General features: G+C 37.4%; 1 protein-coding gene across 3 annotated transcripts in view; it reads right to left on the bottom strand.

Annotated features, from left to right (window-relative positions):
- The window catches only part of DENND1B (DENN domain containing 1B), a 211,527-nt gene that overhangs the window by 61,755 nt on the left and 127,824 nt on the right, over nt 1-21,948 (bottom strand). For all 3 annotated transcript variants that reach the window (XM_063135069.1, XM_063135071.1, XM_063135070.1), the window contains 3 exons: nt 14,819-14,919; nt 7,021-7,066; nt 5,465-5,566 (listed from right to left, as the gene is read on the bottom strand). In XM_063135069.1, the coding sequence (XP_062991139.1) occupies nt 5,465-5,566; nt 7,021-7,066; nt 14,819-14,919 (249 nt within the window). The remainder of the gene's footprint in view (nt 1-5,464; nt 5,567-7,020; nt 7,067-14,818; nt 14,920-21,948) is intronic.

Here is a 21,948-nt window from a genome sequence, read left to right on the forward strand (position 1 = left end):
CTGGGTTCACCAACCAGTTTCCCTTAGTTTTAAAGAAGGTGTAACAGGCTTTTGCTAATATAGGCAGCTGAAATAATTGTCTGTTCATGCGTCTTCCAGGACAGATCCTCTGAAAAATGTATACCCAAATACTTGTATGATGAACATTGTGCAATACAATGATTATCTAGGGACCATTTAGGTCTTTTGGCAAATACCATAATTTTGGTTTTATCATAATTGATTTTTCAACAGCCTACACATCCCTATCTGTGTAAGTGACAAGATGATACCATACTTTAGACAGTCTACTGGAAATTATTCCATTACGCTACCCTGGCACTGATTTTCTAGTATGTGGAGATTTTAATGCTCGTACAGGCATAGGATCAAAATCTGAAGGCAATCAAGTATCGACCTACAGGGAGGATACTTTTACTATGGGCCATTGCTCAGTGGATGAGACCTTAAATTTCAGTGGTCAGGAACTGCTGAAAATTCTATATAAACATCAGCTAATAGGGGTACATAAAAGTTCTCTTGATAAATCTCAGGATAGTTTATGAGCTCCAGAGGCATAAGTGTGGTGGATTAATATTTTTTTACGTTTAAATTATGAAACCACATTGTAAAATTTCAAATTGAGGAACGAGCTGAGAGTGATCATTTGCCACTAATCTTGTCCCTATCAAACAAAATGTGGAATAAATCCCACCAAGAACAAGGCATCTTGGAGGGTATGAGAAAGGGACAGAGGAGACTCAAATGGTCTGAGCTTTTGGAACAAGTAATCCATTAACTTCTAAATAACCCACATCTGATCCAGCTTAGAGATATTTTTTTTATTAATAAATAAATAAATGTAGAGAGATCTCACTATAGGCCAAATTTGGAGGTCAATGAAGAAACAGTGTGGTCCCAAATGTACACCAACTAATATGGTTTTGCATCAGTAGTGCCTTTCACATACAAATTATTTGGATCCGGTTCCATGTTCAATTGACTTGCCACCTCAAAACATCGATGTGAACTTTACTTTGTAAAGGTATGCTACAAAGGTCACTTAGAATGGAATGTCCAAGTCCAAGTCAAGCTTATTGTACTTAGCAACCAGCCACCATACAACTTCACATAGATGTGTTACATTCATTCATGGAATGTACTGATGAGAGTTTTAAGCCCAATGCAATGAACCATAGCTTGGATCTAAAAAACTGTGAGTGGAAGGAGAAAATGTCCTAGTGCTGTTCCATGAACTCTTCTACAAACTAGCAGGAGACTTCTTGCAGTACAGTGACTTAATGTATGAGATATATTACAGTATGAGAAACATAGTGAATAAAAAAGATACAGGAGTTTAGCATGCACACACTCTAATGGGCCATTAAAAGCTCTTGAGAAAGAGCTTGTGCATAGTCTTCTGTAAGTGCTTATGAAAACAGAAGAATGTCTCTGGATTTGAGATCACTTTTTCATGTAACACTCTTCTGCTAGGTTGGAAACAGCCCTTATGTGAATGGAAATGCTTTCTGCTAGCAGAAGGCACCTTTGAATCCAAAGTCATCACAATATGCTGGTATATTATACTCTCTCTCTCCAGATACCTTGGCATAAAAACCTTAGGATCAAGCATAAGATTGCCATACTCTTCCCAGTGAACCCAATGGGAGTTTTCCTTATTGATTTCTCCTATAATTTAAGATTCCAACCTAACTGACATACAAGAACAAACAAAACAGATTACATTATTGTATCAAAAACAAACCTGTGTTCCTAATGAAGTCGCTGTTTATTTAGGGAAGGGAGTTATCTCTAAAGAGTGAGACAAATCCACAGTGAAATGATGAACTGCAAAAACCAAGTATTCTTGGCAGAAGACAGGAATAGGGCTTTTTCCTCCCGAAAGAGAAACAAAGGATTCCTGAAAAGCCTTACATTGATTTATTTTTCCAATTTTGAATACCTTAGGAGTAGCGGAACTGCTACTGGCATGGTAGTATTACTAACAGTCAATAAATCTAAAATATTATGTGTGAATATTGGAATGAAGCCATTAAGAAGATTACAGCACACAACGCAGCAGAGGGTCCACATGAAAAAAGGACGGGTAATTCAGGACAACTGTGACCGCTGACCTTTGAACAGTCAGGACCACTGGTCAATCTGACAAACTAATAGAGTTCACATGCATAGAAAGTCATCTAGCCTGTAAGTATAATTTAAATGCTTTGGTGAATGATTTAAAAAGGCCCGTTAAGTCTCAGGTAATTTATTAAACAGTTGATTAGACGCAATGCCAAACAGTAATGTTTTTCAGATTTCAACTGATAACTTTTCTTTAAAATGAAAAGCCATTCACAACAAGTGAGACATTACAATATTATACAACTATGGACATAGGCTGTTAAACAAATGTAAAGATAATGATAGATTTAAACTTTATATAAATATATATAAAACTTAAGCCTTTCTGGTTATACAATTTTTTGTCATCCAAGAGACCAAAAAGAAGTTTGAATTTTTAAGAACATCAATGTTTTAGGGATCCTTTTGAATTAATTTTAAGATTTGGACCATAAATCTAAAGCTTCATTTATGTATTCATTTTTCAACTGTCTTCACTGCTACTCTATTTTGGTCGTTTAAACATAAAAGTTCACTCTGATACATTATGTAGATATAAAATGTAGTCTTATGTTATATGCACACACATTCACATATTTACACCTACTGTTTATTAAAGAATTATGAAAACACTTATATTAATTGGTATCAACTTTTCAGTCTTATTCTTACTCAATATAATACAACACAGTGTCAACAATATTGTTGGAATATACTGGCAACACTGATATGAGTACATGAATACTTAACTTAGTTTTTAATGACATAATGTCGCTGCTTGTTGGTTTATAAACTAAAAACTATTAAGGGCTCTACTTGCAGCTTTTGTTAGTATGTGTTTTTAATTAACAAATTAGCTCCACAAGAAAAGCTTTCATGCGAAAGTTAAAATGACAGGGATCAAGACAGTCAAATATCAAGTAACAGAACAAACCTTGTTTTAGCAGAGAGACAGAGAGAGAAAGAAGTTCAAATTATATACAGTATACATGAGCTCTTTCTAGTTTTGTAACATATTTTATAGGGAATGTTGCATTTTTGTAAAAGGCCCATTGTCCATTCAGTGAAAAGAAACCCCTAATTAATATTAGTGGCTTACAGACATGCATGTAGTTGCAGCTGCTAATCGAAAAATAAAAAAATGTAGTGTGTTTTCACTAAATATTTTCTCCAATTCACTGATGTTTCCTTTTCATGCACAGGAGTCTGATGCATCACCAAAGTAAACCAGGACCCTTGGCATAGACCACTGTATTTAAGACCATCTTTATAAGATTATTAAAACATCACAGAGATTTTCCACTGAATTTAATTTAGGAATCCTACGCAAATGTTCTTTCAGTTAGAAAAATGGAATATAGGAATACAAGAGTTGTACTTTGTTACTACTAGTGTCAGCCACAAATGTGGGCCTCTTCACACATCATGTGTGTAAAATAGCCCCTTATGAAGGTTGTTTCCTCACATGGGAAGTGTGCTGCACAATTTGCCCCGAACAAGCAGCAACCTACAAAAGTGTAAAACCCACATAACAAGGTTCTGTTACTCCATTATTTGGTATAAACTTACACAAACCCTCAGGTCAGTTAAGTGTCATATGCATAGGGGGCCTATGGGCATAATATAAAACCTCTCACAAAGGGAAATCCCCAAAACTTAGAGCATCGTGCTATTCACAAAAGAGAATTGAGAAAACCCTGTAAGTTCAGAACTCTGCATGTGCTTTGAAACAATTTGATTGTAGCTCCAGGGTATAATTAGATCATTTAATTGTTGGTGATTTTCATGTCATATGTCTAAATGACTATTTCCCCAATACGCAAAGTCAACATATACATTCTGGTCAATGAATAAATGACTAAATTTTGGGCACACTAGAATAGATTTAAATTTGTTCTAATAAGTAGGCATTTGGATAAGATAGCTTATATACATCTAAAAATAAACAAACAAATTAAGAAGCAGAATCAGCTGTGAAAGAATGCCATTTTTTTGCTTTTTTTCTCCTGAAGCAAAGAAATAAATGAATTTATTTGCAATAAATGCAAAGAAATAAATGTAAACCGCCCAGAGAGCCCTGGCTTTGGGAGCGGTATATAAGTGTAATAAATAAATAAATAAATAAATCTGATTATTTAATTTGCTTCTGGTCAAGCTTAATTACTTCAAAAAGTGTGTAATAATATAACAAATATCTTAATACAAGGAGCTAAATGTCTTGTACATTCAGATTAAATTGTCATGAAAGCAATAAGACTTCACTATGTTCATATAGCCTAAATGTGGTTTTTTTAAATTGACTATAAAATATAGCATTCATTTCAAGAAAAATGGAATCTCATTTCACTCTCATTCTGGAACATTTACTAACATCTGTAAATGCAACAACAGCTTCGGCTGAATTCTGACTCGATAAGGTAAAAAAGGCTTTTTTCAAAACCATGTTGTAGAATAGCAAGGGAAAGTGAAATGCTATATTTGGGTGTCTATTTAACATGAAATGTGGAATACGTTCCATTATAAGCAGCAAGGGGGGTGGGGAAATCTCTATAAGATCAAAGTCCAGGAGGAACTGGCACTTAATTTATCTTCCTTTACAGACAAAAGACAGTTTTCGTCATTTCAAAAGGATCCAATGTCTTTTATGACGAACTGGGTTTGCAGTTTAATTTACAAATAGAATTATAAGGAAGTAGTCTTTGCTCTGCCAAAGCAAATGACAAACAGAGTAGGGTTTAAAATTCATGCAGTCCTCAGCAGGATAGAAGAGATTAAAATAAAACTGAAATAATTTAGAGAAAACAAATAAATGTTTCAGAAAGTTGAAGGAGATCAAAGTGTGCATTTTCTGACCCCAACTGTACAAGCATTTCTTATTATATTGACCAGTGTCATCAGATCATTAATTAAAAGGAGATGTGCTGGCAGGTGGCAGGGAACCAGAAGCCGATAATTGGCCCCCTTCTTCTTTTTGCCTTCAAAAACTCCTCTCTTTTTTTTCTTTGCAAGATATGCCACTAGGCAGACAGAAATGCCTACTTTGTAATATAATGATTAAGATGAGATGAAGAGACTCTTGCGTTTAAAGCAGCTATGCCTAATGAATGCAGCTAGCTTTATAATTATGATCCCCCTTTTTTACGGTAAGAAGTATGATACTCCACTCAACATGTCCTCAACTGTCAAAAACAAGTAAAAAAAACCACAAAACACCCTTAAATAGGAAGTCTACAGCTGGTGGCATGGTGTTTGGTGGGGGTGGGGGATATTCTTTTCATTTCAAGCTAGTAAAAGCAGACAAAACACGGTAGTTGAAGCAGCTAAGAGGATAAAACCAACGAATGGAACCTCTTGGGCTTACCACTTCACTTGGTAGGTTGCTCAGGTCATTAAAAGGAGTTTCCAAAGTGTTCGTGTCAACATTTAGCATCACCACATCCTCCAGTGATTTACTTTTCACTCTCTGTACAAAGAGATAAAACCAGGTGCAACCATTTTAATGCATTGTTTGCTTATATTAATACGGTAAAATACTATGGTTAACTGTGGATTCAGTGAAGTAGGACATGAAAAATAGGGCAATATTCTCAAGGTCAGCATCTTGTTCTAAGGACCATCGGAGCACCATTTATTTTTGGAATTCACCACAAGTTGATGGCTACTAACTTAGATAACTTTAAATGGGATTAGACAAACTGAAGGAGCATGGGGATATCAACAGCTATACACAATGATGGCTAAGTGGAACTTCCATGTTCAGAGGCACTGAATAATAGTTTCCAGAGAGTAACAGCATAGACAGGCTATTGTTTTATGTCCTGCTTGTAGGCTTCCTGGAAGTCTCTGCTTGACCACTGTAAGAATTCTAGAATCATTGGTCTGAGCCAGAAGGTCTCTTCCTGAGTCTGTGCCTCACTAGCATCAATACAATACTGAGCTGACAAAACACAACAGCAAGGGGCTAGCAGAACAGTTTAGCAGCAAGTAGAGCAGAGAATGGCTGGTAAGATTCCATTTACGTGATCATGAGTTCATGTCTTTGCTTCATTGGCACAACAGCCCGTATGGCTGAGTACAGTCATTGTCTCTAACTTGTACACAGTGGTCACAGGGAAGAACCTTCATGATGTCACTTCAAAAGCTTTCTAGGTAATTTATCCTTTCTTGCTGAACCATGTTGTTCTAGATGTCACCACTTCAGAAGAACAAACTAGGAAGTCTCTCTAGTGCCATCTAGGAGCACTTTCCACACTCTCTGCTGCACTGATAGAGGAGGTGGCCAATCAGATATAGGTACACTGGGGTAGGGTTTGGCTCAGCGTATGTCCATATTTGCTCTTGACCATTTTCTTTCACTCACTAGCTCCTGTTTAGTCTGCTAAGAGTCTGAGCTTCTCAAACCAACTAGAAGTGCATTTGACAGAAGCAAGTACTCCTAACAAGTTCATTTTTCTTTCCAATTCTCTCCCCTCCATATTGGAGGCCTAGAGGCTGCTAAATAGCCTACAGCCAAAAGAGCTAAGCAGAGTAATCAGCTCCCCACATTGCCGTGCTGACTTCTGCCCATGGTGAAGAGCCAAAGAATGAATGGAAGAATGAACAGAGATGTACTTAGGACAGCTTCTGGAGCTCACTTGAAATAAACTCCAACTTGTGCTCCTCTATTGCAGTTACTGAAGAAGATGTGAAGCCTCCCGTTCCATATACCAACCACACAGAACACAAATGAAACTCAGGCTGTTCAAGGGACTGCAGGCATTCCAATCAGCACAAACCCTTCTCCTTTCCTTCTTACCCAAAGTACTGCAATACCAGGGTGAGCATTTTTCCCTAAAGGCATATTTACTGTTTCGCTTTGAATACTTTTTGGGAAGAAGGACGAAGTGGTAAGAGAACAAGCCATTTTTCCTAACTCACCTCCATTAAACTGAAGTGAACTCCAATCAAGTATGGCATTGGTGCACTGAAATGTAAAAAGAAAGAAAGAAATACAATGAATTATTAAAGGTAAATGACTAGCATCTCCACCTTCTACGCCATATGTAGTTGTCACGGTATTATAGCAGTGGCAATCCCCACTTCAAAATCCAGTTGTTTAGATCCCAGTTGTAATATAAACAGAATACTGTCCTACTTTACAGGGTTGTTGCAAAGATATATTAAATACTTTGAACACTCTATATATTAAATGCTGCTATATATTAAATACTTTGAATGCTCTAAAGTGCTAACTAAAGTAAGTGAATAGTCCAATCCCACCACATCCTTCTATTTTGTGTGATGAGAATTCAATGCCTACTGATTCAGCTTTCCCATTGATCCTGGTTGAATGGACTGGAACATTCAGGAGACTAACTGAGCTTCAGCTATGGGGCGATATATAAATGTAATAAATCAAATCAACCCTATGTATTTATTATTATTATTGTTTATTTATTTACAACATTTGTATAGCGCTCCACATCTAAGCAGTTTCCAGAGTGGTGAATACCGAGAGATAAAATGCTACAAAGATAAAAATAATAAAACATGATATCATCATTATTCTTTTAAATAGTGTTCCAATTAAACCACAGTTGTTCAGCTAAGGAGAGCCTTGTGTGGCACAGAGTGGTAAGCGGCAGTTACTGCAGCCGAAACTCTCCTCACAGCCTGAGTTTGATCCCAGCGGAAGCTGGTTCTCAGGCAGCCGGCTCAGGTCAACTCAGCCTTCCATCCTTCCAAGGTCGGTAAAATGAGTACCCAGCAAGCTGGGGGGAAGGTAACCATGACTGGAGAAGGCAATGGCAAACCGCCCCGCTACAAAGTCTGCCAAGAAAATGTCAGCGAAAGCAGGCGTCCCTCTAGGAGTCAGTAATGACTCAAGTCCTTTGCACGAGAGGTTCCTTTCCTTTTTTTCCCCCTTCAGTTAAGGAAGGCTTTGTGGAAAATAGCTGTTTTCAGGAGGTACCAAAATAACAATGTTGGCACCTGCCTGACCTACAGAGACAGGGAGTTCCAAAGGAAGGGGCCACCACACTGAAGGTTCTTCTCCAGGTGGACTCCAGTCACACCACATGTCCAAATGGAACCACTAGGATGACCCCACCTCTGATGACCCCAGTGACTGGGTAGGTTGGTATGGGAGAAGAACTCTCTCAAATATCCTAATCCCAAGTTGTTTAGGGTTTTGTACACTAGTACCATAAACTTAAACCTGGCCTGGTAGTGAACTGGAAGCCAGTACAGTTCTTTCAGCAAAGAAGTTCCATCCCGATAATAGCTGAGCTACTGTGTTCTGCACTAACTCCAACTTCTGGAGCAGGCTTAAAGGCAGCCCCACATAGAGCACATTGCAGTAATCCAGTCTTGAGGTTACTAGCACCTGCACCACTGTGACCAAGCTATCCCTGCCTAGGAAAGGCCACACCTGGCGAACCAGCCGAAGCTGGTAAAAGGCCCAAAAAATAATAATTGTTACTCCTTCATCTATGTAGTTTTGGCACTCGCTTAGGTGGATATCTAGTAACCCATCTCTTTTGCTGTAAAGTATCAGGAAGTGTTTAGGGATTCGGCTATTGGGCGGTATAAAAATGTAATAAATAAATAAATAAATTAGGGATTGTAATAAACCTAGAGCAGCCTTCTCCAGATTGGGGAAAGCTAATCTAAAGCATACTATTCAAAGGTATTGTTTAATAGAAATTATAGCACATCTCAACTCAGCATATTTAGGTTGATTCCCTAATTGTTACTGCAATTACTGATAATGATTATTACTATTTGCTGAGGAGACCAATATAACGATTTGGCCTGAAATACATTTTGTTTACCATTAGGGAGAATATTAGCTTCCTTCTTTTTTTAATATTCTGTCCAGACAGGCTCTTATAAAATCAGTGCAATAATCCTTCAAATTTAAGGAAGAGAAATCTAAGGAAAGTTGAGGTAGATTATAGGTCTTTTGCAAAGTAGTTCAATAAGATTGCAACACAGGATTGGTCTATTCAATTCATTGTAATTGAATTCATAGAACTGGCCTAGTAAACTGCATCTAACTATAGGGTTCAGCAGAAGTGAACTTTTGGGTTAATACTACAAACAATTTGCAAAAACTGCATCTTTGCACCCATTAATATGTATAAGAAGCCTTAGTTGATCTGGTGTCCTTGTAATATTCCCCACCCAACAGCTGATGGGGAGGAGACAACAACAGAACTAGGAGTCAGCCTGTAAAAACTAAAGAACAAGGAACTGTAAACTTGATAGGTCATTGTTCACTAAAAATCATGGCAATTCATTTGCAGTATATGGCATTCACCCTGAGGCATCTCTTTTTAAAAATAATAATAATTCCAACGAAATATCTATCAGCTGGTTCACACATGCCGGCCTATCAGTTGATTTCTCTGAAGTTTATGGACATCAGGCTGAATGTGTGAACTGATTCAATTGAAAGGCATTAATATTTGATCTACGATGGCCTATTCACAGTACAAGTCATCACTTGGTGTTGCTGTCATCATCAGTCTTAAGAATATGCCAACATACAGATTTATGTTTGTTTTAATTTATTTTTATTTATATTCTACTACTGGGTAGATTGGCTTCTAAAGCTGCTTACAATTAACGCATTGTGAGGAGAATGAACTGTAATGTTAGAATGTTCTAAGTAGCACAGCTCAGGACACTAAGGTCGCTTGTGTGCCTACACCAGTGGTTTCAGTCATTCCAAAGTCAACAGCGCTTCAAACATAAAATTAGCATTTTCAAAGAAATCTGTGAGCAAACAGTACCAACAACCAACAACATTCTGTATATTACAGGACCAAATATGTGTCTATAAAAGCTAAACACTAATAGACTGTTAATATTCCTCCAAATAGTTTACAGCTTCATTATGTGTCATCCTAGTATGGAGTAGTGTATATAGTTCAAGAAACAAAGGCCAAAATCCTGCTCTCTTTACAAAGAAAGTACGGAGAGATATACTGTACTAAGTTATGACATAGCATTCCTCTAGACCAGGGATGGGGAACTGTTTTAGGTGCAAGAACTGAATTTCAATCAAGGAAAGGTCTCAGGGGCTGCATTCCATCTGTGGATTGGGCCAAAGACAAAGTGGGTACGGCCAAAGACAGAGTGAGTGGCACCATCCAAATGCTTCACACACTGGCCACACTTCCAAAGAACACGCATACTTCATAGAGAGGAATGAAAGGACTTGAACATGACAGTCCACATGTGGTGAGAGAGGGGAGTAGTTATGTTGGCATACAGACTGGTCCATCCTAGGCCCCTTATTAGGTCAGGACATCCTACATACAAATTTCACTGAGAACTTCCCCACATGGGGGACAGGATTGTGGCCAAATAGACTAACATAATGAAACAGCCATCTATTAAGGTTACTTGGGTAATTAGAGTTGCCATTTTGAGTAATCCTGTTAATTCATAATATTTTTTCCTACCAATATAATAAAGCTACAAGAGAGTAATAAAAGTGGTAATGAATTCACATAAGAAAATTTTTCTTTACCAATATTACAGTGTTCGTTCAAAGTGAATGTTTTCTCAAATAGATCATAGCCTACAATGTTATGCCTTGTTAAATTACTTGGTTACATCTGGTTCCTTTACTCAGTAGCAGAAGTCTAATTTCATATAACTGAGGGCTCAAAATGTTGATTTCTCTTATTATATCTAGGATTGCTATGTTGTATGAATAATTTGACCACAATCTCCCTCTTGATTAGTGGTGGATTGCACTGAAACAGCAAAGAGCAGGAAACCTTAAAGCAGAGATAAAAAAATAAAATAGTTACATATATAGAGACTGCTGTCTTCCTTTTATCTCCGTACATCTTCATGCAAATAAAAAGGTTTCACTGATAATTTTTGTAAAATAAAGAAAAAGAAAAAAGTGCCATAAATGGCACCCAGATCTGATCAATGGAGAGAAAGCAGAGGTTGTGAGCTGACATAAATTAAATAAGATGAATAAGGCTGGGTTAGAATATGGTTGTGATTTACAAACAACACATTTTCACACATGTATATTTGGTGTAGTCTTCGCAATGTACTGACAGCTTGTTTTACTTATATTCCAAGTCTAGCAAAACATGAAATGATACATTCTAAGCTACAGAATTTCAGCATTTTCAGTTCCAAAAATCTTACAACATATGGCAAAAGCATTCTGGCCAGAGTATGTCAGATCCAGTATATGGCATTCAGCCTCTATCTGAGACTTGATAATGCAAATTTTTTTCTTCACCAGCCCACTGTGTGATGCAAATGCAGCTGGTACCGGTTACCCAAAAATGATTCACAAACTCTACACATTTAAAGCTTTCTGTTCCTCTATTGGTTATCCATCACAGCTTCTTCCGCATCCTTTTTAAGGCTTTTTCCCTTATAGAAGAATACTCTTTTTTGCATTCATCAATTTTCAACAGCCATAGGATGGTCAAAGTGATTTGAAAACATAGTTGGTAGCTCTCCCCAATATATTGTTTATATTCTTTTTTTTAAAAAAAAAGTTGTTATCTCATGCAGCCTGCCCTGCATTTTCCCAAACAGGTGCCCATTTTGATGGTATTGATTATCTGTCATAGCATAGTCTTTTGTGCTCAGATGCACGTGGCCAGCAAAATACAAGGGTCACAGGAGGGATTCAACAAGGGAATGACTTTCAACATAGGGAATGTGTGCTGGGACCAATTTATGTCCCTCATTCATGACATGCATCGTAGGCACAGATGACCTAACACCAGGTTCACCTGAGACACACTGATACAGTATCACGAGCCAGCATGGGGGCTGTTGGTTAAAGCAGACAGAATTAAACTGCAAAAAAAGCTTTTCCACACTGAAGATAATTCTGGGAGCAAAACTTTGTTTCATATCACCTTAGTACTCTCTGCTTTACAGTAAATGTGAGAGGGGGGGGCATAGACAGTATCCAACACTGCCCATCTGCGAGTAGGGCCCACTGCCATTTTCATTCTGTGACCTCTGCCGACATGCCCTGTTCCAGAAATAGGCTTTTCCACTCATTTCAGGTTGCCCCCAGAAGCGGTAAATTTCTGTTGTGCAAGTGATGTAAGGCTGGCCACTCACAGGAAGTCACCACTGGATCCTGTCCAGTGTATCACCCATGACTTCCTGAGTGACATAAGCAGGCTAAAACTTTTTTGTTCAAGCAGGCCTTTGGAGAATAATCCAGCCCTCCATCTATGTTAATGTTTTATAATTTTGTTGTGTATTTTTTAATTGTTTATGGTTTTGTTTCCCTCCCCCCCCATGTATATTTTAAACTTTGTAAGGCCGCCTTGAGGCCCAGCATTGGGCAAAAGGCGGGATACAAATAAATATAATAATAATAATAATACATAGGTATTACTTCTCACATAGTACCAAAAATGTTTGGGAGGCATGTAACTCCTCCTCCTCCTTCTTGTAGCAGCATATTCCTACCTTGAGAATTTTAATAGAAGAGTTTGGTTGGGGATGCCACTTTGTCTAGTTGCAGGACCAGCTACAATTTGTATGATTATCAGCTTGATTGGTTTAAAAGATATTTCACTGCTGAATTTGAGCTATGGGCAAGGGCATAAAATGTTATAGTCAGTGGGCCAGTGATTACAATGTTTGAATCCCAGCTCAGTTGCTTTCTTGCAAGATGTCATTAGGCACATCAGTCTCAATTCCCATCTATAAACTGGGAATTGTAATAGGTACCATATAGATAAAAACAGAGATAAAAGCGGTGCAAAGGATTTTGCATTTTATAATATTTCATAAATTACTTCAATGGCTGTTGCTAATACTGCTATTGGTATTAGTAATAACATGAACTGACACAGAGCTGCATAGGTCAGAATGAGTCTGCTGGGTTCTTGGAAATTATAATAATTCATAACAGAGACTCAAGGGGCAGGACTCTGAGCTCCCCTGCGCAGAAGTCTGCTTGTGGGACACTCCCACTGAAGAAAGGGAGCATGTGATTTTTGCCAATTCCTCCTTCCCCCTCTAGAACAGTGTGGGAAGTCATGTAGAGGGAATCGGCTAAATCTCCTCTACTCCTCTTCTTCCACTGGGAGTCTCTGCAGGAGCTCTTCCATTCAGGGAAGGACACTCTGTAACCAACCCAATGTATTACTTTTTAAGTGCCCAAATTAGAGCAAGTATAGTGTTGAATTTATATATTTTTAAAATAGAAATTCAGATTTTCATTTTAAGAAAAAAAATCAACCATGATTCAAACAGTTTACCCCTTTCATGCTTCAAGTGAAAATAGATACTGAAGGAAAACTGGAGGCTTCTGATAAGTCGATTATGGCAACAGAGAAAATGAACTGGAAGCCAGACACTTAATGGTAGAATGAAAATAATTACTACAATTAAGACAAGTGTATATATACCTTCTCTTTTGCTAATCACTAATGCATGTTATTACTGAAAGATGTTTTTAATCTACAACATCATTTCCCAAAATAATTACTATTTTATACAGAGCATGGTAATTAACTGGAAAATAATTAAAGTTTTCCCATGAAAAGAACCTTGTCTATGTGTTACTGCAAAAAGAGGGAAATCTCGTAAGGAGTCATTTTGCAGCTCTTAAGTGGAATTATCTAATCCTGTTAGAATGCTAATAGAGCTTCTAAAAAACATATGCTTCATCACGCTATGTACCATACTCTAGTACAGTGCTATCCCCCAAAAAAGACAGGCAAGAAATTATACTGACTGGTCAGTGCAATTGCCACTTTGTTATATAAAAATCAATGTCCAAATTTAATTGTATATGTAAAAAGCAGTCAGACCACCCAGATGTTTGAACAGCACTAGAAAAAGACCCTGGAAATCTTTTTCAAAACCTGAACATTCTCTCTATATTTTAAACAATAAAAATTAATGGAATTATGTATTTAATCCTTGGGAACTCGGGTGGGGAGTCGTCTTGTTTTAGCTTAGCCACCATGTTAGTTTGGGAGTAGTTATTCCCTGTGCTAAGATTTAAATGGTTTTTTTTTAAAAAAAAAATCCTAAAAGCATAATTTCCTTCTTTTACAGGTCTTCTCAGTGTTTTTACTTAAAAGCCATCCACATCCAGATGACAAAACCGTCAACATGATGATGTAGATTCTTGAATGTGCTCCTGTCATGTTGATATGGGAGTTGCAGCATAATTAAACACAAAATATGCCAGATAAGCTCTAAAATACACGTAATAAAATGTTTATATGTAAAAAACCCCCAAAACCTTTATATACTACACTGATGACAAGAAGACTGGAATCCAATGGCTCATCGTGTGTACAGAAGCCTCCTATCTTCTGAGTAAAGAAACATTGAGAACACACAATGGAGAGTTTCCAAGTATATGTGAAACATTTTCTTTCATATACTACAGAAAAGGAAGTATCTGGACACATGTAACTTAGGACTGTGTCTACCAGCATGTTTGATGTCTCAGTCCTGCATCGGTACACTTAATAATATGCTTAATTTTAAGCTTGTGGCTTTGACTTGCATTATATACCTATGCCAAATACAGAGCATTTTCAGTTTGGGCCTACACCATTCGCCCTGGGTTTAGCCTAAGAAGTTCCTGAAATTAAACAACTAGATGTTAGCTTGCTCAATTATCACAGAAGAAGATAATAATAATAATAATAATAATAATAATAATAATAATAATAATAATAATAATATTTTTGCCTCTTACCAGCAGTAGTCCAGCAGATGTGGAGGGAGCACAGGGATGTATATATGTTGCCAGTACATTGGATATAACAGCGCAGCTGACCCATGAATACAAGCAGTTAACTGTAAGTCAAAACAGACAGAATTGGCAACAAATGAACTACCATAACAAAGAATGGAAACCATTTTAATCAATAACTATTGCAGAGACGTATATAGAATATCTGGATAAAACACTACCTGTATATGACCCAATAAAAAAGTAACATCACAATAATTTGCCACCTTCTCGTAAGTGCAAATAGTTGTATCTTCAATTCAGATTTGTGAGTCCTCCCCAAAACATTTAGTTCTCTTTAAACATGGCTCCATATGCACAAGACTGCCCCTGAAAATAGCAAACGCAACTGCTTTTGCTGTCCTTATGCTGCCCTCGTGCACTTGAACCAGTGCACAAGGGCAGCATGATGTACATAAACATCTCACGTATGAAGGTACAATTCAGGTTGTGTTCATAGCAAAGGGTGATTTTGTGTGCTTTTAAAAATCATATTGTTTGGCAGCTACCATCACTGAAGTTTATAAACTTCTCCAGGTGCAGAATTAAAAAGAAAATGATCAAACATTCCTGTTCATCTTACAGAAATGCAACCTGCTATTGTAGACCAGAATCTAGAGATCATTATTTGAAAATTAAATGCAATATCCGTACTTATTATTATTATTATTATTATTATTATTATTATTATTATTTATTTATTTATATAGCACCATCAGTGTACATGGTGCTGTACAGAGTAAAACAGTAAATAGCAAGACCCTGCCGCATAGGCTTACAATCTAATAAAATCATAGTAAAACAATAAGGAGGGGAAGAGAATGCAAACAGGTACAGGGTAGGGTAAGCAGGCACAGGGTAGGGTAAAACTAACAGTAGAAAGTAACAGTAGAAGTCTGCACAACATCAAGTTTTAAAAGCTTTAGGGAAAAGAAAAGTTTTTAGTTGAGCTTTAAAAGCTGCGGTTGAACTTGTAGTTCTCAAATGTTCTGGAAGAGCGTTCCAGGCGTAAGGGGCAGCAGAAGAGAATGGACGAAGCCGAGCAAGGGAAGTAGACTAGACTAAAAAGAAAAAAAAAGCCCATTCAAACCTCACCTTTGTGCAGAAGTATTGCAAATGTGAAGAATTAAAGACCAAAACAAAAGGTAGGTATATTGAATTCTTTCTACTTCATTTCACAGTGGGCTGAAAACCCACTGGGCTATATAAATAAATAAATTTTAACTTGGTGTTTTAAATTTGTAATTTTGCATTGCTGCTGTTTTTATCTGGTTGAGCTTTTATATTGTATTTTATATTATGGTTTTATACTGTTGTTTTATACTTTGAATGGTTTTAATTTTTGTGAACCGCCCAGAGAGCTCCGGCTATTGGGCGGTATAGAAATGTAATAAATAAATAAATAAATAAAGGACAATCCTGTGCATGTTTACTTTGTGCTTTCTCTTATGTAAGCATGCAGAGGCCTAAATCCATTGAGAGGCAGCCCTACCAGAACGGTCTTTCTACCGCAACCACCAGAAATGCTCCTGCTTGGTTGTGCATTGTTAATTCCATTTAAGTATTTAGGGCAGAAGGGGATGTGAAGTTTCCCATGTGGAATCTTCCATATCATGGAATTTGTTTTTATGAATGCTTTTTCGACATGGAGGTTACTTGGATTTGGCAGAAAGGATTCTGACATGTATAGAAAGGGTCCACAGTAAGGGAAATGTCTGCTCTTTCATTGGCAACTGTTGCAGCCCAAATTGTGCAAGTAACCATGTGTGGCTGCAACATAAATCAGCTTCTATTTTTATATATAACTTTTTTCATTTTTTGCCACCTAAGCCTTCCTAAAGAAATATATTACGTCGGCAAGACACAAATGAGAAAGTTTTTTTTTTTAAAAAAAAAAATCATCTTTCTAGCTTGACTAACACAAACACATAGGATTTCCTAAGGTTCCCTAGGTAGAACATACTTAGAATGTACTTAGGTTCCTTAGGTAGAATGTGCTTTCATTAAGAGACACACAAAATGGATTTGGGAGCTTATATTCCCTAGGAAAAACTGTTTATGGCTTCTATAGACATCCACTTCATACTGTAAGAACCATGGAAATAAATTATCTTAGCAACCCTTCTCTGTATAAAAGTGGGTCCTGCAGCATTCTTCCCCCTCTACAAAATCCTTTACAGATGGTCCAGTAAACCAAGATAGTTTGGCGTTACGATTTTGTACTTGCCAAGCCAGTGGACATTTAAAATGGAGCAGCAGTATGGATGCTGGGCTGGTCATTCACTCTCATAGTTAGCCAGTTTTTCAAGTGAAAAAGAGCCTGGAAGGCATACTTCAAGGGCTAGCAGAGAGAAGAGCTCCACGGGGAGCCAGCACACAGTGTAGTTGTGTATTAAAGAGGGCGCCATCATGAACACAAGATAGGGTATGGAAGTTGTAAATGCCGCTCTCAAAGCCTTCCTCCTAAACCTTAAAGGAACCATAGCCCTTTAATGCTAAAAGGCAGAAAGAGCTGGCAGCTGCAGCTCTAGCCCTTCTGGTGGTCTTGAATTAGGACAGCCACCTAGCTGGAGGAAGATAGCTGATAGTCATGATGGCAGTTGGAAGGCTCGGTGGCTTATTTTCCCCTCTGTGATTGTGCAAACCCTGTCATAGAAGTGTGTCTTGCACACTCATGTTGTTAATAGTGCCAATTGAACTATGAGAGAGATTAACATGAATTTTGTTTCTTTGGACAAGTCCTTCCCATTGTAAAGGGAGCCAGCTTAAACTATCAGAAATATTTTGTATGAACTAGGTCATGCTTCCCAGCAGATATAGCATGGACACAACAGTCTAAACTTAAACCACAACACTGCTTTCTTATTTTTAACCTCTGCCTATCTACAATACATTTCCCGATGGAAAACTACGATACTTGGAATATAAGTCTGATGCTGAGAGCTTAGAAACTCCAATGTGTGGCTGTCATCAATGTGTGGCTGTCATATTTTCAGCTTACACTGGGATCAAGCATTCTGCTTAAAGGGGGGGTGGCTTTTAGAGACATCAGAGAGCATGAGTGCACTGCAGGGCAGGTCCCCCTATCACTGCAGTAAAGGACCACACAGAAGAAATTCAAAGATGGTTCCATCCCCAAATTGGGCCAACACTGATGGAGAAAGGAACCATTTTGTGGATTCCTTCCAGGTGATCCTGGGCTTTTAATATTTTGCCGGTGGCATAGGAAGGGGCCATGTTTTGGCACCTCCTACACTGCTGGTCTTCCAAAAGTAAAGAACACAAGCATTTGAGGATGACTGAGGGGCGTGCATAGGACGTGGTAGTCCAGTGAAATAACAGAGAAAGGAGAACCTGTTAGATCCACAAGGATGGATCATAATAAAGAAAAATAACCAGTGGTTCTCCTATGATTCCTACTGTCATCCCCAAGAAAAGGGTGGGGCACCAGCCGCCTGGACTGTGCTGCTTGGGAGTGGTCAGGGAAACTCAAATGCCTCAGGCAGCTGTTCATACCTCATGCTTTAAGAGGATTTTGCTTAGAGAAAGATCTGAATACATTCAGTAAAACTAGGATATCTCCGAGAGCTATGTTTACATTTCAGAATTATTCTACCATCTGCGTTATAAATTTCCATCATAAATAAGTAGCGGGGAAAAGAAAGTACGTCTTTTTTAAAAACAAAACAAAAAACAAAACCATAAGCCGGAGAAAAACGAGAGAATACAGTTTTGTGCCACACTGTATGCTCTTCACTCAGATTAATCTAACAGGATTAAATATGGAAAAGAAGAGGGTCTGAAAGCTCCTGAGGGATATCATTAGGGCAAATTGCCAAAGAATGAAACATGAGCCAGTCAGGAGAGGCTGGAAGATACAGTAATGCCAAGGGACTTAAACGTTCGACAGTTGGAGCTTCAGTAATGTGTGAACTACGGGTTACAGTATCAAGAGACTCTGTTCACTGACACATAGAATGTCACTATTGACCACCGAACTGGCCAAGCTTGACAGCTATACTACAGGCAGCCAAAGATGTCATAATTCCAGAGTTAAGCTGCCCGTTTCTGATTAATTTTTTCCTCTGCCTCTATGCCAAACAGCTGCAATTTTACAGAGTTGCATTTCTTCCCCCTTTGTTACTTAAGGTAACTGCCATTTTAATTACTGTTTTCTTGCTAGAGTGATAATTTAATGTTTAAGCAAATGAATAGCTTGTCATCCTCTGTAATGTTTATTCTGCTGGATGCACTTCCAATTATTTTCCTACATAATTTCTCTAATACTCATGATGTGCTATCATCATTAAGTACTGTGTTTTCAGGTAATTTTTACATACAAACAAACCAGGAACTAAAATATTAAAAACTTTTACCACTTCTGATCCAGGGGACCACGCACATTGTATAAACTTCATGCCCCTTAGGTTCCCTCTCAGCTGCTTAAAAAATAAGGATGCTGCACAGAGCATGAATGGGTTAAGCTGGAGGAGGGGGTAACCTCAGGCGTAGGGGCAAAATTGAGCCCTACTGGGGTCCCAATCTGGCCTGCTAGGATTCCCCAGAGTTATTATTTATTTATTATTTCAAACATTTCTTAGCCACCTTTCTGGGTAGAAGCCCTCCCAAGGTGGCTTAAACCATACATAAAACAGTATTAACACTAAAAGCAATAAAAGCATAGAGAGTAAAATATCAGTTAAAAACAATAAAAGCTAACAGTAAAAAGTAACAATAAAAACAACAAGGGCAGTAGCAGCAAAACAGTACTCATTTATGAGAAGGCTGTAGTAAAACAGAACATTTTTAAGCCTTTCTTAAAAGCCTATTAGGATGGTGCATGGCAGACCAGCTGTGGGAGTCTGTTCCACAGGTGTGGGGCCACTGCTGATAAGGCCCTCTCCCGTGTGGAGACCCACCTAATTTCTGTCACTGGTGGGCAAGTGAGAAGGGCCTCTCTTTTTTATCTTAAAGTGTGGGCAATTGAAGATTAGCAAGCTTCTATTGGTTAAAAAAAAAGGCAAATTCAGACTTATTCTTTCATTGAACACATGTATAGATGGAAATTTTCATGTGTAAAGGAAAAGAAGCATCCTCCAATTTTGTATTTAGACTAATTTTAAGACATTACAGGATTAAAACTTGTGTGTTGGGTAAACCTGTGCTGAGTTTCAGCCAAAAGGTTAATAGTTTAGAGGTCAAATGTTTAGTCAGAATGTAGAAATCAGGAAGTTTGCTCAACAAGTATTAGCAAACCAGAATCTGACCTGTACCATTTCAGACTACAGATGCTTCTTCATACAAAATAATTCACTCCACTCAGAAAACTATCGTGTCAAGGGGATGCCTAGCTAGACCTGCACCCTGACATGCTAATTTTCTGTGAGGAGTGTTTTTAAAACTTTCATTTCAGGGGGATGAAAGAACAAGCAATCACATCAGCCCCATCTGCCCCATTTGAACTGGTACAGTCCAGATTCAGATGTACAACCTCAGGAAGAACTACGCTTCAGGAATGAGGAACAGAGGAGCAAACCACCCAAAGAGAAGAAAACATGGAAGTTGCTATGATTTGAAAATGCTTGTGAAGTAGAATACTATTGTAATGATTTATAAAAAATAGCAAAAGAAAATAATTGACGTATCACCATACAAAATTCTGGGTTTAAAATAACCCTGTTTTTTTCAGTACAATCAAATTAGACATCTTGTACAGTATTTTACATGGCAATTTAGTATTAATAGGACGGCCTGAATGGTTTTGAAAAACTGTTAATACATCTCAAATCAACTAAGAATCTTCTGTCAAAGGTATATAATTTATTGATATCAAATGAACTGGAAAAGCTTTCATAGGCTTAAGGTTAGATAGAATTGTAATTGTAATGAGGAGATATCACTGGAGAGTGGAAGAACATATTACAGAATTAACTAGAGCAGTTTAACTCAACCAATTTAAGTGAAAATCATTACAAAGTTTTATACAAATATCTTACCCCAGATAGAACAAAAATAACAAGAATATTTCAAGAACGTGGATGGTGTTTTCCATCTAATGCGAATGGCATGGATATACGGTGCGACTGAAATAGCATTAAGGATCACTGGAATACAGTAGTGGCTGTTGTAAGAAACATATTGTTCACAATAACACTAAAACTAATTAGATAAATATTCTGAAAAGAGTATAATGAAAATGGTCGACCTACTACTGGCAGCAAGCGTTTAAGGGGAAACTGCTGAAAGACCAAATATAGCAGAGTGGTTGAAGAATATCTGTAATATTTTGTTAATGGTACCTTTTATACATCTATTGAAAAGGAAGGTATAAGTAAAATTAAAACTTAATATGAAAAATGGAATTTATCCATTTTAGGAACGCAGTTTAAAACATAATATCCCAATGATGGTATTAGATTTCTAGGTATGGAACTGTAAATTGAGGTATATTATACTACAAGAAAGAGTATTATTGATGAAAGTGTTAAAGTAGTATTAGTTTGTTACCTAACCTTAAATATTTTAATTTATTAGAATGTTATCTATATTAACGTCTTTTTTCATCTACATATAATTTTACTTTTTTGAAAAAAAAATGTTTTTTAGGTTTTTTGTTTGTTTTTTAAAAACACCACTACAATGATTGCTATAGGTTTAGTAGTTTGCACTACTGAACATTGCTGTTTAATTTTGTTTTGGTTCTACCTATTCTATGGTTTAGTATTTGCAATATTAATACTATTTCCAAATTAGTGGTCCGTTTATGTAACTGAAATGCTTTCTTTTTAATAGATCTTTCTGACAGGAAGAAAGTAAAAGGAACCATGTACATATGGTTCTAACAAGCTATTTATAAATAAAATAGAAAGGAGGGAATGCATTGGAAATGATCTTCTGTAACTGCCATGGCATACGGAAAGATACTTCAGTGTGTAGGAACTTGGTGGTATTGGAGAGAATCCAGATTCCAAAAGGCCTGGCTTCATTTATCAGGAGGACTAGTGAAGTTCATCTGTACCAAACAATGGCTTTTTCTAAATGTGCCAAAGAGCAGAACTCAAGTCTGTGGGGAAATCATCAAGCCACTGCTCATT

Source organism: Elgaria multicarinata, chromosome 1, assembly GCF_023053635.1.
Source record: "Elgaria multicarinata webbii isolate HBS135686 ecotype San Diego chromosome 1, rElgMul1.1.pri, whole genome shotgun sequence".
Lineage (NCBI taxonomy): Eukaryota > Metazoa > Chordata > Lepidosauria > Squamata > Anguidae > Elgaria > Elgaria multicarinata.